This window comes from Thalassophryne amazonica, chromosome 4 (genome assembly GCF_902500255.1).
Source record: "Thalassophryne amazonica chromosome 4, fThaAma1.1, whole genome shotgun sequence".
Classification (NCBI taxonomy): domain Eukaryota; kingdom Metazoa; phylum Chordata; class Actinopteri; order Batrachoidiformes; family Batrachoididae; genus Thalassophryne; species Thalassophryne amazonica.
The window spans coordinates 85521274-85536237 of NC_047106.1; the positions used below are offsets into that span (position 1 = coordinate 85521274).

At 40.5% G+C, this 14964-nt stretch overlaps 1 protein-coding gene across 1 annotated transcript in view; it reads left to right on the forward strand.

Annotated features, from left to right (window-relative positions):
* The first annotated feature begins 4182 nt into the window (after nt 1–4182).
* zgc:113279 (uncharacterized protein LOC553749 homolog) overlaps nt 4183–14964 on the forward strand; it is a 111831-nt gene continuing 101049 nt past the window's right edge. The window contains exons 1-4 of the mRNA XM_034168197.1: nt 4183–4404; nt 6697–6818; nt 8829–8853; nt 8994–9040. Of these exons, the coding sequence (XP_034024088.1) occupies nt 4242–4404; nt 6697–6818; nt 8829–8853; nt 8994–9040 (357 nt within the window). The 5' untranslated portion in view covers nt 4183–4241. The remainder of the gene's footprint in view (nt 4405–6696; nt 6819–8828; nt 8854–8993; nt 9041–14964) is intronic.

The following is a 14964-nucleotide window of genomic DNA, read 5'->3' on the forward strand; positions in this document are numbered from 1 at the left end:
ATGAGCTGGACTTGAAACATCTGCTCACGCTGAGTTCTGACAGCTTGTCAAGGTCTGCTAGCCACTTCTTCCGTGTTCGTTGTGGCTTCTGAGATTTCCTCATCCCAGCCTGTTTTCTCTTTGCAAAGGTTTCTCAGAATGAGCTTGACGGGTAGGAGTAGTGGTGCCAAAAAACCCATTGGGTCATACACCGAGCTAACAACTGAAAGGATGCCTCGTCTTGTGCATGGCTTGTCAGGCAGATGAATCTTGAACTTGAAGCTATCCGAACTTGTGCACCACTGCACACCTAACACTCGTTCGACTGGTAGTTCGTCCTGCTGCAAGTCCAGATCTTTAACTTCAGCTGCTCTTTCGTCGCCAGGGATGGAGCACAGCAAGGCCCTACTGTTGCTTACCCACTTGGTCAAGTGGAACCCTCCACTGGCACACAACTTCGTCAGTTCCTTCACAAGATGCACAGCTTCCTCTTCTGTGGCAACTGATTTCAAACAGTCGTCCACATAGAAGTTGTTAAGGACTGTCTCTGTGGCTTCTGGTGAAGTAGTTGCAGCTGCATCTTGTGCCGTTCTCCTGAGTGCATACGAAGCGCAACTGGGGGATGACGTGGCTCCGAACAGGTGCACGCACATCCTGTACTCTTCCACTAGTTCATTCAGATTGCCGCCTGGCCACTAAAGGAAGCGCAACAGATCTGCATCTTCAACTGGAACCCGTACTTGGTAGAACATGGATTCGATGTCCGCCATCAGTGCGACAGGCTCCTGCCTGAACCTCAGCAGCACTCCGATTAGTGTGTTTGTAAGGTCCGGCCCTTGTACCAGTCTGTCATTCAGCGACACTCCTTGGTATGTTGCCGTGCAGTCGAACACAACCCTCAACTTTTTCTTTTTCGGGTGGTACACCCCATGGTGCGGGATGAACCACACTCTTCCATCGCTGCGACTCAGCTGGCGTAGCCTTTCTCCAGAATGTTCTTCATGAAGATGATGCACGACTCCTAACTGAGTGAGCCACGGAAACACTATCCTGTGGCCTAACATCATCTTCCTCCTCATGATAATGTTTTCACATTTTCAATCCACTCGTAGTTCGTTTATGAATGCCTTTAATTCTTCACATCTGCTTTGAAATGTCTCCTGATCAGTATTTTGTTCATCTTCACTCATAAGCTCACATAATTCTTCATTAAGACGTTTATACTCACTAAAACATCTTTCCAGCTTGGGCAGAATGTCCCATTGTAAGCTTTCAACATTGCTTTCATCTTGTTTCAATGTTTCTATCTCATTTCGTAGCTTTGTTAGCTGTGCCAACTTTCCTCTTCTCATCTTTTAATCTCCTTGTTTTCTCCTCCACAGCCCATTCCGTGAGCTTTGGAGCCCTCTTCTGGTCATTAAGCGCATCTGCATTTGTTTCAGCCATCTTGTGTCATTCATAAATCTTCACACATTAACTGTGACAATTATCCAAATTCCTCACAGCTTCTGAACTCTTCCAATACATTCACAGACACTTGTGAAAAGAGTTACTGCTTGGGTGAGATCGTTTGGCATAAACATGAATGACTCTGCGCTGGAAATCCTGCTTTGGGCATTTACTGAAGTTTTCCAAAGTCAGTTTAGCAGGGTAGCTAGCGGGCTAACTAGCATAGCAGGATAACGGAAATGAGGAGAGAATATCAGACCTGACCCTGGGAAAGCTTGCTTCAGCCAGCAGTGCAGTCGAGGTGTTTCTTTTAATGCTTCAGTTCCTCTCAAACCTTGAAGGCGATTTCAATTCATTCTGTCTTCTTACTGAGCTAGCAGCATCCAGCTTCTTATTTCTTCCTCCAAGCTCGTTAGCTTAGCTCCGTAGTGGCTCGGCAACCCTCGTGGTTTTGGGTGAGTCTTTTGACGTTTCTGTGAGTGCAGGTGACTCAGTAGCCTTGAGCCTCGAAGTACTTTCAGACGCGACACAACAACAGAAATAAAAGTCTTGGACCCGATACCTAAGTTTGATGTCTTTCTTTACTGGAACTTAAACTCATACAAAACAAAAGGTGAATTCTTAACTCCTATCTACATGATTATCTCTATGCGATGTGACGGTCAAAAGACTGTGATACTTCTATGACTCGCGGCTTCTATTCTGACGTTCTTCATGCGTCCTGACAGTTTTATATAAATCAGCAGCCAATCAAATTGCACCACAGTATCTAGTATCTAGGTAAAACTTTACATACTAAATAAATTCTTATATTCCTAAATATGCATGCAATAATTCTTATGTTCCTAAATTAACTTAAATTCCGTAAAGTATTCATTCTAAATATAAAATCTAACTACATAAATGTACATATTCCTTAAAACATAAAAAATGGCTCTAACAATATATATATATTTGCCTTTTTAATTTATGAAGTATGTCAGTTATTTGTTTTTCATCAGTTTCTTTAATAAACATTGAATCCAAAATTATATTTATTATTGTATTGTTATTATTCCCGGAAAACATTTTAGGGGTACAGTTGAATTGGCTAGATTTTTACCTACATTGACAAAATACTCATTGAATTCATCTGCTATAAGTTTATTTTCCTTAATGTTTGCCGTTCACATTATCAGACAGATATTTTCACATGGGGCAGCCTGGCTGATGGTGTATGCGGTGCACACTGAGGCACAGGTGAACACGTTCCAAAGGTAATATGCATTTTTATTTTCTACCATGTCAGGAGAGCCTGCCAATACATGTGCACTACAGTTGTGTTTTGAGAGGTGATGTTCTTCAAAGCACGATATGTGTTCTCCAGCTGTGAGTAGTGATGACACAGCCTTCAGGTGCAGCTCTGGCTGCATGATCATCGTCGTGCTCGCTGAGACGTAGTTGGGGACAATCTAAAGGTGATCTAGTTTGTTTTCATTTTTCCCCATGTCATCATCGTTTGCAGACATGTGTACACCAACGTGTCTTGCACATGGGTGATTGGGGCACATATGACAATATGTGTTCCCCAGCTTTGCGTTGCGCTCACACAGCTGCCATGTGGAGCAGCGCAAGCCACAGGGACACAGTCACTGGCCGTGGTCAGCTCCCTCCCTGCTTGATTTCATGACGTGGTTACATGTCACCCACGGTCCCCTGACAAACACAAGACAAAAGACAAACACTGTAGTGGGCGTAAGCGTATGTGCTCATGTCAATATGGACATCACATCACTGAGGAGTGACACGCCCACCTGTCCAGAGAAGCAAAGCACTCACATGAATGGGCTCATGACTCCAGGTCGTGGGGCAAATGCGTTGCCCACGCTGAGCTTTCTGTGAGGCTGTCAGTCAGGCTGTCACATGATGGAAGGACGATGTGGACGTTGCGATGGTGTGTCATGTTACGTGCCTGTCTGGTCAGATTCCACAGCTGTCAGCTGTTCCATCATGGACATGACAGTGGACATGACAGCTGTCCAGATGGACAGCGATCACACTGGACACTGGACAGCGATCACACTGCACTGTTCAAGCCTTCGCCATCTCAGCTGCACCTCAACAATATAGGCTCGGTGTGTGTGTGTGGGGGGGATCGACACACTCACACACCATTTGCGTTGTAGTCAGGCTCTCCTTTCTGCAAACTTTTTCCATGAGTGGGCAGTTTGTCCTCTCCCATGAAATTCGAACTCCTTCTAACACCCTATCTGTCCGCTTTCAAATTGCTGTTCTGAGCGCAGAGTTCTGGTTCTGTGCTGCGTCCTAAGTCCTGCCTTTTTGTGTCTGAGTTCCTGACATGTCATCATGTAAAATGGGCCGGTCAGAGGCATGAAACTCCACGGCTGAAAATGACTCGGACTCCGGCCCTGCCGGAAATCCTCCATTATATGCCCTTTTAATGAGTTACACAATGATAGCTTTTATTCTTTAATTCTTTGGCAGAAATGAGCTTCCAAACATTCCTCTTCAAACGTGTTTGCTGCTTTTCATGTAGAACGGTGTAATGTGTGAATGAAGTGTACTGGTTGCAGAAGTGAAAAATCAAACAATACATTTTAAAAGAAGCTAATTTTTGTACCCACTTTAAGATAATTTTCCATACAGGGAGTGTCTTCCACCTAGTGGGCGTGGTCTGCGCGGGTGGGTCCGCCCTGTAAAAACAGAAGCTGTTGTTTAGTTTGGGCTCCGTTTTCTTCCTGACAGCATCTGGGTGCAGCTCGTTGCTGATTACATGCGCACGCTTACTTTTCTGTTCTTGTGAGGCGCACAAGATGAGAGGAGGATATAAATGCAAGGAGGTGAAAGAAAGAAATGATGAAAGTTCTTACTGTGGAACTGAGCTTTGTCCTGTTCAGGACAAACAGTTTGTGGTTTCAGCCGAGTCTCACTCACCTGTTCCCGGTGTGACGTTTCAGGACGTAGGCCGTAAGAAAGGTACAACGACACTTTAATCTATTCCCCTATTTTTTCCAGTATCTTATTGACTAGTTATTGATTGATTGATTATTAGAAATGTCTTTTTCTGGACTTTTTGTCGATGAAGCCTCTCAGTCATCCGGTTATTACATGTCAGTAGATATCTCATTTTTCATTTTGTCCAAATAGTGACACTTTGTCAAAGCCTCGCCACCAAATATTTGCTGATAGCCAGTTACATTGACAATGCTAATGGGTTGAAAAGTGAAATAACAATATAATGCATCTTTATGTTTATAAGTGTTTATTTTTACCATGTCACTTTAATATCTTGTGTTTTAATACCTTGCACCCTAACATAGTTACTGCATAAAGGATCAGACAGCTTGTTGACACGTATATGGAAATGTCATATGATCAGATCCTTTTCAGCATGTGTAAGTAGGCAGGTCTGAAATAAATTACCCAAAAAATTATATGGCCCAGGGATCCTAAAACAGACTGAGATAACTGGGGCAAGGTATAACTCTTAATAACAAATGAAAGGAACATAAAACTTAAATTTTAACTCATCTGACTTTCCCATTAATCTGACACAAAGTCAATCCAGAGGTACCTGAGGATCCTCTGAAGAGACCAAGAATGTAGTCATACAAGGTACTCTGGACCATGCCTGGTGTGGGAATGAAGTTCGACATGTAACCAGGACAGTGATGTTATTCCTAACATCAGATGTTGAATTTTCTTTGAAACTGCGTAAGGTTTTATTTTTTTGACTTGTTCCTATATACAGAGCATTCATTCATTCATTCTTCTCTACAAGAGTCAAGACAGAAGTCAGACCACCAGAGCAAGAATTTTAGCTGAGGAAGCTTCTGCGACTTGAAGTGAAACGTCCTCGCGTCAAGCAACCCAGTCCAGTCGAAGATTCAAGCTTCTCTACTATATACAGAGCAATTTTTCTTAACTGCAGTCATAACCTCCGCCAAGGAGGTTATGTTTTTGGTCGCGTTTGTTTGTTTGTTTGTTTGTCTGTCAGCAGGATAACTCAAAACGTTTTGAACGGATTTTGATGAAATTTTGTGGAGTGGTTGGAAATGACAAGAGGAACAAGTGATTAAATTGTAGTGGTGATCCAGATCACGATCCGGATCCCAGTGCTAACGCGTTAGCATGTCTATGGCATTTTCAATGTTAAAAGTTAGCATTAAGCAGTTGCAGCTGTCATCACATTTGGGTGCATTTGTTTTCAAATTGTAATATTTCTTAAATTTATTTTTGTTGAAATTTTGTGGAGTGGTTGGAAATGACAAGAGGAACAAGTGATTAAATTTTAGTGGTGATCCGGATCACGATCCGGATCCTGATGCTAATGCGTTAGCATGTCTATGGCATTTTCAATGTTAAAAGTTAGCATTAAGCAGTTGCCGCTGTCATCATGTTCGGGTGCATTTGTTTTCAAATTGTAATATTTCTTAAATTTATTTTTGTTTAGGGTTAGCCCTCTGTCTGTCAGCAGGATACCTCAAAAAGTTTTGAACGGATTTTGATGAAATTTTGTGGAGTGGTTGGAAATGACAAGAGGAACAAGTAATTAAATTGTAGTGGTGATCCGGATCCAGGAATTTTTTAAAGGATTTTTCACCATTGCGGGATAGGGGAATTTTGACATTCTAGCGTCTAACTCCACAAAAACAAGGCAGAAAGGCTTGAAAAAATTAGGGTGTAACATAGTCAAATGTTCTATCAAACAACAAAGTTTGGTGATGATCGGATCCGGAATCCGGATCCGATCATCACCAAACTTTGTTGTTTGCGAGTTTGTTGTTGATGCAGTAAACATTTCCTTGAAGGTTTAATTTGTAAAAAAATTACATGTACTTTCGTTTTGATACTTTTATGTAATACCTGTTACAGTGGTTTAGTATTTTTTTTATATATTTACCTCCGCCAAGGAGGTTATGTTTTCGGTTGCGTTTGTTTGTTTGTTTGTCTGTCTGTTTGTCTGTTTGTCAGCAGGATAACTCAAAAAGTTTTGAACAGATTTTGATGAAATTTTGTGGAGTGGTTGGAAATGACAATTTGAAAGTGATTCCAAGTTCTAGTGGTATGTTTTCATGGTCAAGGATGTCAAATATACAGGAAAAAAAGTGGATGTATCATAGTTTTGGTTGTAACACTGAATTGTTGAATAGATCACTGTGCCAAGGAGGGAATCTCTTTAGGGTCCGTGACCCTATGGCCTTGGGGGAGGTTTGCACTCTCTGAGTGCTTCTATTTATTAACTGTATTTAATTATTTGTTCTTCAGGTACAAGATGTTCCAGTTTCAGTGGTGAGAAGGTGTATCTTGGAGTCCGTGTTAAAATGCCAGTGAAAGATTTGCTGAGAAATGTTCGCCTTGCTCAAGGATGGAATCCTCATGATTTTCAGGTAACTTTGCTTTGTTTGGTACACCACATTTCGGTTCTATAACGTCAAATACTGCATGTTCTAAGCATGTTGACAGCTATAAACCACTGTCACAAGGTTTGAAAATTTAATTAGTTATTTGGTTAAGATGGATATTCTTGTTAGTCAAGGAAAATAAATATGATTCTGTTCTACCTGCAATAAACCATTCATTCATTTTTTTTTCTATACCCACTTAATCCAATTAGGGGGGGTATAGAAAAGGGGGTGCATGAGTCACCAGTGCAACTAAAGGGCCTTTCACACCGCACACTTTGGAAGCGGCAGAGTTGAATTTGGCAGAATTAGTCGCGTTGCTGTTTAGACGCATCAGAAGCGTCACGTCAAAAACCGAGCTAAAGCGACGCTAGCCCGGCTATGAATTGTGCCGGATACTGGCCTCCATGTTAGAGTGAGATTTCCCACTCCTAAATGACCAATAGGAGAGCAGCACTCATGCCCATCAAAGTTAGGCTGGCATCAGCATCTCGGCCACCAACCAATCACAGGCTAGGAGAGAGAGAGGCCAGTATCTGGCCCAATTCAGGACTGGTTGTCGGGCTAAAGTGATGCTTCTGACGGGAGCGTGCATTGCCGCTTATCCACAAGCTTCCACTGTCAAAGTTCAACCCACTCCAACTTTCACTGCTCTTTAGCTGTGATGTAGCTTTGCGTTGTCCAATAGAACGATGCGTCGGGCAAAAACACGGAAGACTAGTGACATAAACCACTGATCTCTACAAAGCAGATCAGTGCAGAAAACACTGATTTGTACAACAGAAACGTCTCACAGGACTGCTAATTTATACTGAGCAGTTTTCTGAAGAAAAATCCTTGCAATGTTTTTTTTGAACCTCAGAATTAATTTCTGATTACTGTAAAAAAATTTAGAACACTTGTAATTAAAATAGCAAAAAACTAACTAAATAAATAAAGATTCTTTAGAAACCTTTCTTCATCTGTAAATTAAAACCATAATTTACCTGTTATTTCAGATTAGATGATTTCTTGTTTAACATAAGGAACCTCGAACATTTATTTTTAGACAAATAAAACGGCATGGAAATTTGTACATTTTTTAAAAGTCTGGTAGATTATTCATATCTCATTTCAACCAGAAAAAAACAGACACTGTAGGTAAATACAAATATTTATTATAAATGCAACAGGAGATAATTTAACAATAACTGCAGTGCGATTGTAAATTAGGATTTCTGTGACATAAACCTCATGATGAAATAATTTTTTAATTCGGTCATTTCTCACGGCCAGTCTCACGGCATGTCGTGATTCAGCAGCACGAAATATAGATGAATCTATTGGTTCGTCATATTGTCACGGAAAGTGCAAAATGTTCATCATGGGAGCACAAATTTATTTGCATACATTCCGTGACGGCTGCACGAAATTAGAAGTGAAGCGGGGGTTGGAGTGGTTATGGTTAGGGTTGGTTGAGGGAAGGAGTAGGGTTAGTAATAGTGAGTTTAAAAAAAAAACCCCGTCAAAAATTTGAATCATTTCGTGATGGGAGCATGAGCAAAAAAATGTGAGACTGGGCTGCTGACGACAGCAGTGCTCCAACACTGGGCCTGACCTCACCTCATGTTTAGACCATCACACTCATGAAGAAACAAGCACACTTGCTGCTTCAACAACATGGATGCTGACTTTGAAAATGATAATTGTGTCAGTTGGAAACTAGCAATGAGACTTTGTTGTGCTTGTGCTTGATTTTGCGCCGAGTGTAAAATCGAGCCCTGAATCTTTAAAAAATGGACTTACAAAAGACTCCCGCCACAATTGATATGAATGTGGTTTCCTTCTTCATTAGACATAAAATACATATTGTGCCTATGTGCAAGGAGCCTAACTGACAAAAATCTATCATCTCTACCTGTAAATGTAAATTTTGCCATTGCCGTGAAAATTTTTATGGGAAATACCTATGACGTTTGTTCTTTCTATTCACATGATGCTGATTTGGGATGACAGGAGAAATATGGCAAAACATGCAAAGGTCAGTGAAACCCTTATCTATCATTACCATTCATGAAGTAAAGTGTTGCATACGGTAGAGTGAGGCAGTGACAAATAACTGCATTTTACCTACTTCATTGTTTCATGTTTAATACGTTACTTTACTTTTTTCTGATACAGTTGAAAAGAAACGAGTCGCAACTTGCTTAAGCTGCCAGACTACCAGGGTGAGTTTGAAAAACACATATCCTCACGCATACCAAAAGGTTCCTTAAAATTGACCTGAATGAACACTTTATTTTTGAAGTTAAATTATGTACACGCTTTAAGTGCACTTATCTTTATTAGCCTGGTTCAAAACTAATTTTTTAAAACCTTTTAAAAAGCAATGTTTTAGGAAATATTCACCCAGAAAGGTAAAAATCTGTTCACTGGAAAGTTTTTGGTGACATGGACTGCCCTAAAGCAGATCTTCCACTGCCAATTTTTTGGTACCCAAATGTTTAATATAGTGGCTAAAAAAACAAACAAGATATCTAATCATGAATAATCTGTGGCAATCCTGGCATTGCAGACTGTAACCCATTATGAAAGTTTTGAAAATGTTGATAAAATTTGTGAAGCTGTGTGACACATCATGATTCACTAAAGTGAATAATCTGATTGTAATCTGCAGATAGGGGTGATGTGCATCTGTTACTTTAATTTTGTAGGTGGCTTTGGTTTTTTTGTCATTGTAGCTTGAAATAAATCATTTTTGCTTGAATGTGAATTTGGCTGCACAGTCACTTTGAGTTAAATGTTAAAATTAGAGGCAGGAGAATTTCTGTGAGTACACTCAGAACTGTGGGACATTTGACATGTTTAACATGTTAACATGTAAGATGTTTAACAAGAAACAGCCCTGTAAATAATAATAATAATAAAGTAAAATTAAATTAATGCTAAAATAATAATTAATAAATAATAATAAAAGAGCCTAGCATGGCACCACGGAGGAGAAAAAATACAACAGGAAGAAAACTGAACAGAGCACTCACCCGCTTGTAGGGTGACTCCCCGCAGGATGAACTATGTAATGTCGAGGTCCACGCCATCTAAGGGGCTTCCTCCATCATGCGCAGTTGGCGTGCGTTTGCAAGCCCCAAGGTGAAATATGTAATGTCCAATGGTCCACGTGAAGAGGTCCTGGATGCCACCATCATGCACAGATTGTGTGCATGACAGTGGCATGATGTTCACCGGTCCACTCCATCCATGCGTAACATCCTTCCATCGACAGTTTTTCTCTGTCGATGGGAGGACGTCTGTACTCTCTTCTTGGGAATAGACAGTATTTGTCCACCACTATGGTGAAATTCACCTCTGTGCATGCAGGCTCCTGACGTGGTCCTCTATATAAAAATTAAAGATCATCCCAGCTGGTGCAGACAAGTGTCCAGCTCACTGTCCATGTGTGCATGCAGCCCATAGCTGCCATCATGAGACTTATTCCCATTGTGGTCCTGATTTAAAAGAAGGAAAAAAAAAAGATCATCCCAGCTGCCATAAGCAGGTATGTCCAGCCCGCTGACCATGCATGCTGTGGGTCAGCAGTTGAGCTACGGCTGCTGTACTCACTCTGTCTCTTCCAGAAGCACGTTCTCTCTCCAGTCACGTCCGCTATTTTGGCGTGCTCCCATGCAGCTTGTGTGTGTGTCTCCCACGGGGAATGTCAGATCCTTATTTTTGTCTCCAATCACTCACTATTTAGTCAAACCCTCACAAAGTTTTCTCACAATTTTCGCATTCTATGAATTGTGGGGACGACATTCAGAGAGCATCACGAGACCTGCAACAACTCTGAGTGTGTGGGACTGTGTGCCGAGGACCTTTGTTGCCTTGCCAACTCAAGCGAAATGCTGGCAGTGGCCTGAGAATCAAATGAGGGAATTGGGACATCCACTGAATGTTTGCACAAATTCTGGCAATGTCCTTCACAAATGGTTGTTTGCAAGCAGTTGCAGCCGAGTGTGATGTAGTGAAAGTAGTCACAGCGCTTCAGTTTTTCCATATTTTGTTATTTTACAGCCTTATTCCAACATGGAGTAAATTCATCCCCCCCCCATAATGACACCATGAATAAATTTGTTTTTGGAAAATTTGCAAATTTATTAAAAATAAAAACTGATAAATCACATACAGTTGTATGCAAAGGTTTGGGCATCCCTGATAATTTTAGCAATAAGATATCATTAAGAAAGCCAGATACTTACCGAGACAAAATAAAATTCAGAGTACGTGGGTCAACAATTGTAAAGTGTTTATCAAATTGAACGGTACAACGGAAGAAGCTAAGGTCTTGATTATCAAAGATATTGATGAACTGAAAAAATATGAATAAGGACAAAAATGGTGAAATGTATTGGTCTTGAGGTTGATTATGATGACAGATGAAAGTCTATACATTACATAATGATTATGGAGAATAACCAGTTTATTTCTGCCCAGGAGCTCTGTCTAGAAACATTTGATTATAATAAAAGCACATCCCGCCCCTTTGGACCTGAGTCCGATCCGGATCTCTTTTTTATTGATAACATTGAGCGTCAATGCAAATACTTTACAGAAGAACAATTCAAAGATTATAATATCAATGATGGAGCTTTTTCAATTATACATTTTAATAGTCTGCCTCAGAACATGTCTCGGATTAAGGATTGTCTGACGAGCCAAAAAAAGTTTTTCAGTTATTGCTATTTCACAAACATGGCTAAATGATCTTAATGGTGATCTTGTACACTTGAATGGTTACGATCTGTTCTCGGTTAATAGGCAGATGAGAAGGGGCGGAGGTGTTGCGCTGTATGTAAGCTCAAATTACAATTGCAAACTTGTTAAGAATATGTAATTTGCAGTTGACAACATTATGGAGTGTGTTACCGTCGAAATTACATCTACAAATTCCATCAATATGGTTGTTAGCTGTATTTACAGAGCTCCTGGAGCAAATATCGACACTTTCGAGGATATAGTGATGGGAACATACAGTGAGGAAAATAAGTATTTGAACACCCTGCGGTTTTGCAAGTTCTCCCACTTAGAAATCATGGAAGGGTCTGAAATTTTCATCTTCGGTGCATGTCCACTGTAAGAGACATAATCTAAAAAAAAAAAAATCCGGAAATCACAATGTATGATTTTTTTTAAATAAACTGATTTGTATGTTACTGCTGCAAATAAGTATTTGAACACCTACCAACCAGCAAGAATTCTGGCTCTCACAGACCTAATTAATTTTTCTTTAAGAAGCCCTCCTGTTCTGCACTCTTTACTTGTATTAATTTCACCTGTTTGAACTTGTTACCTGTAAAAGACACCTGTTCACACACTCAATCAATCACACTCCAACCTGTCCACCACATTTGCAATATGTCATTAAGTACTGGTAAATTTCCCTCTCAAATGAAAATAGCTAAAGTAATACCCTTGTTTAAAACCAATGACAAACATGTTTTTTGTAATTATAGACCTATTTCACTCCTACCACAATTTTCCAAAATTCTAGAAAGGTATTTGCTAAGAGATTGCATGACTATTTATTAAAGCATGAGATACTCTGTGATGAGCAATATGGATTCAGAAAATCTTGGACTACATCACTGGCATTGATGGATTTTGTTGAAAGTATAATGACGGCAATTGATAGAAAACAATATACAGTTGGCATTTTCTTTGATCTACAAAAAGCATTTGACACGGTGAATCATGCAATATTACTAACTAAATTACAAAAATATGGGATCAGAGGTCTTGCATATGACTGGATAAAAAGTTATTTACAGGGAAGATTTCAATATGTTCAGTTCAATAACACTGACTCTGCACTTCGGGAAATTACTTGTGGAGTGCCGCAGGGCCCTGTGCTTGGTCCCTTGTTTATTTTATACATTAATGATATAGGTTGGGTGTCGCAGTCACTAAAGTGTATTTTATTTGCAGATGATACAACTGTCTTCTGTAGTGGTGATAATCTAGAACAGCTTCTGGACATGTTGGAGAATGAATTGAAAAAGTTTAAGGCTTGGTTTGATGCTAATAAATTGTCACTCCACATTGGGAAAACTAAATGTATTATATTTGGAAATAAACAAGTTCCTAAATGTAGAAACCTTACTATAAACAATATGGAAATAGAATTAGTAACGGAGAACAAATTCCTAGGTGTTATAATTGATAACAAACTCAGCTGGAAATCACATATAAATTATATCAAATCGAAAATGTCAAAATCCATTGCCATTTTGGATAAAACTAAAGACATACTTTCACAAAAAGGGTTACTTACTTTATATCACTCCTTGATAACTCCATACATGACATATTGTGTTGAGATGTGGGGAAACACTTACTAATCAAATACTAATCAAATATTTCTTTTACAAAAAGGAGCTATAAGAATCATAAGGAAAAACAGCAGATCACAGACATGACACAAAACTAAAGTCATTTCAATTGGCAACTTTCTGGCTTTAAGAAACACTATAAGAAATCAGGAAAAAAAAAATTGTGGCAGTCAGTAATGGTTACTTTTTTAGACCAAGCAGAGGGAAAAAAATATGGACTCACTCAATTCTGAGGAATAAATTATGGAATCACCCTATAAATTTTCATCCCCAAAACTAACACCTGCATCAAATCAGATCTGCTCGTTAGTTTGCATCTAAAAAGGAGTGATCACACCTTGGAGAGCTGTTGCACCAAGTGGACTGACATGAATCATGGCTCCAACACGAGAGATGTCAATTGAAACAAAAGAGAGGATTATCAAACTATTAAAAGAGGGTAAATCATCACGCAATGTTGCAAAAGATGTTGGTTGTTCACAGTCAGCTGTGTCTAAACTCTGGACCAAATACAAACAACATGGGAAGGTTGTTAAAGACAAACATACTGGTAGACCAAGGAAGACATCAAAGCGTCAAGACAGAAAACTTAAAGCAATATGTCTCAAAAATCAAAAATGCACAACAAAACAAATGAGGAACAAATGGGAGGAAACTGGAGTCAACGTCTGTGACCGAACTGTAAGAAACCGCCTAAAGGAAATGGGATTTACATACAGAAAAGCTAAACGAAAGCCATCATTAACACCTAAACAGAAAAAATCAAGGTTACAATGGGCTAAGGAAAAGCAATTGTGGACTGTGGATGACTGGATGAAAGTCATATTCAGTGATGAATATGACTTTGGAGTCAGAGCTGCGTGTCGTCAGAGCGAGCTGCAAAAAGTTTGTACCTGAGTTTTCAGAGGTGGTGTTTGTAGTTGCCATCTGCCACGCCGGTGTTTGCCAACCCGGACAGTGGGAATACCACCTCAACCGGCAACTTAGCCCAGCGACTGGACAGCAACAACGTCCGAGGCCCAACGTGGTGAATTCACTGAGGCCGCGCGCTGCGTCATTAGAGCCGCGCGTCACGAGTGCCGCTTCCCCGAGGCCTCGTGCAGCCACCGCGGATCCATCAGCGCGGAAACACCGAGGCCGCGCGGCACCAGCGCAGTGCAGATCCATCCCGGTGACAAACAACGCAGGCTGTTAACATCGGCGATCGACAAGCTGCTCATAAGCCGACCACGGGGCCTAAGAAGGTTCTGACAGCGGAGGAAGGTGACGATATTAAAAAATCTCTGGACTTTTTATCAGAGGAGATTTCTGTTGTGAAGCAGCAACAGAAATCAATCATGGATCTGGTGGAGGAGGTGAAGGCATTACGGCTCCAGAATGCCGAGAAAGACCTGCCGGCAGGTCTGGTGCAGCTGGAAAATAGAGTGGCTGAATTGGAGCAGTACACCAGAATTAACGACGTCATCATCACAGGTCTTCATATCAAACCACGGTCCTACGCACGGGCGGTAACAGATGAGAGCGGAGGGGAGCCCAGTGAACAGGAGGTCAGCTCTGTGGAAAAACAGGTTGCTGATTTCCTCCTATCTAAAGGTATAGTAATGGATTTAAATAACATTGAAGCGTGCCACCCTCTGCCCCGGAGAAATGACGGTGATAAACGAACCGTCATCATGAGATTCATCAACAGAAAACACAAAACAGCACTGTTAAAACAAGGAAGAAAACTGAAAGGGACAACCGTATTCATCAATGAACATCTCACC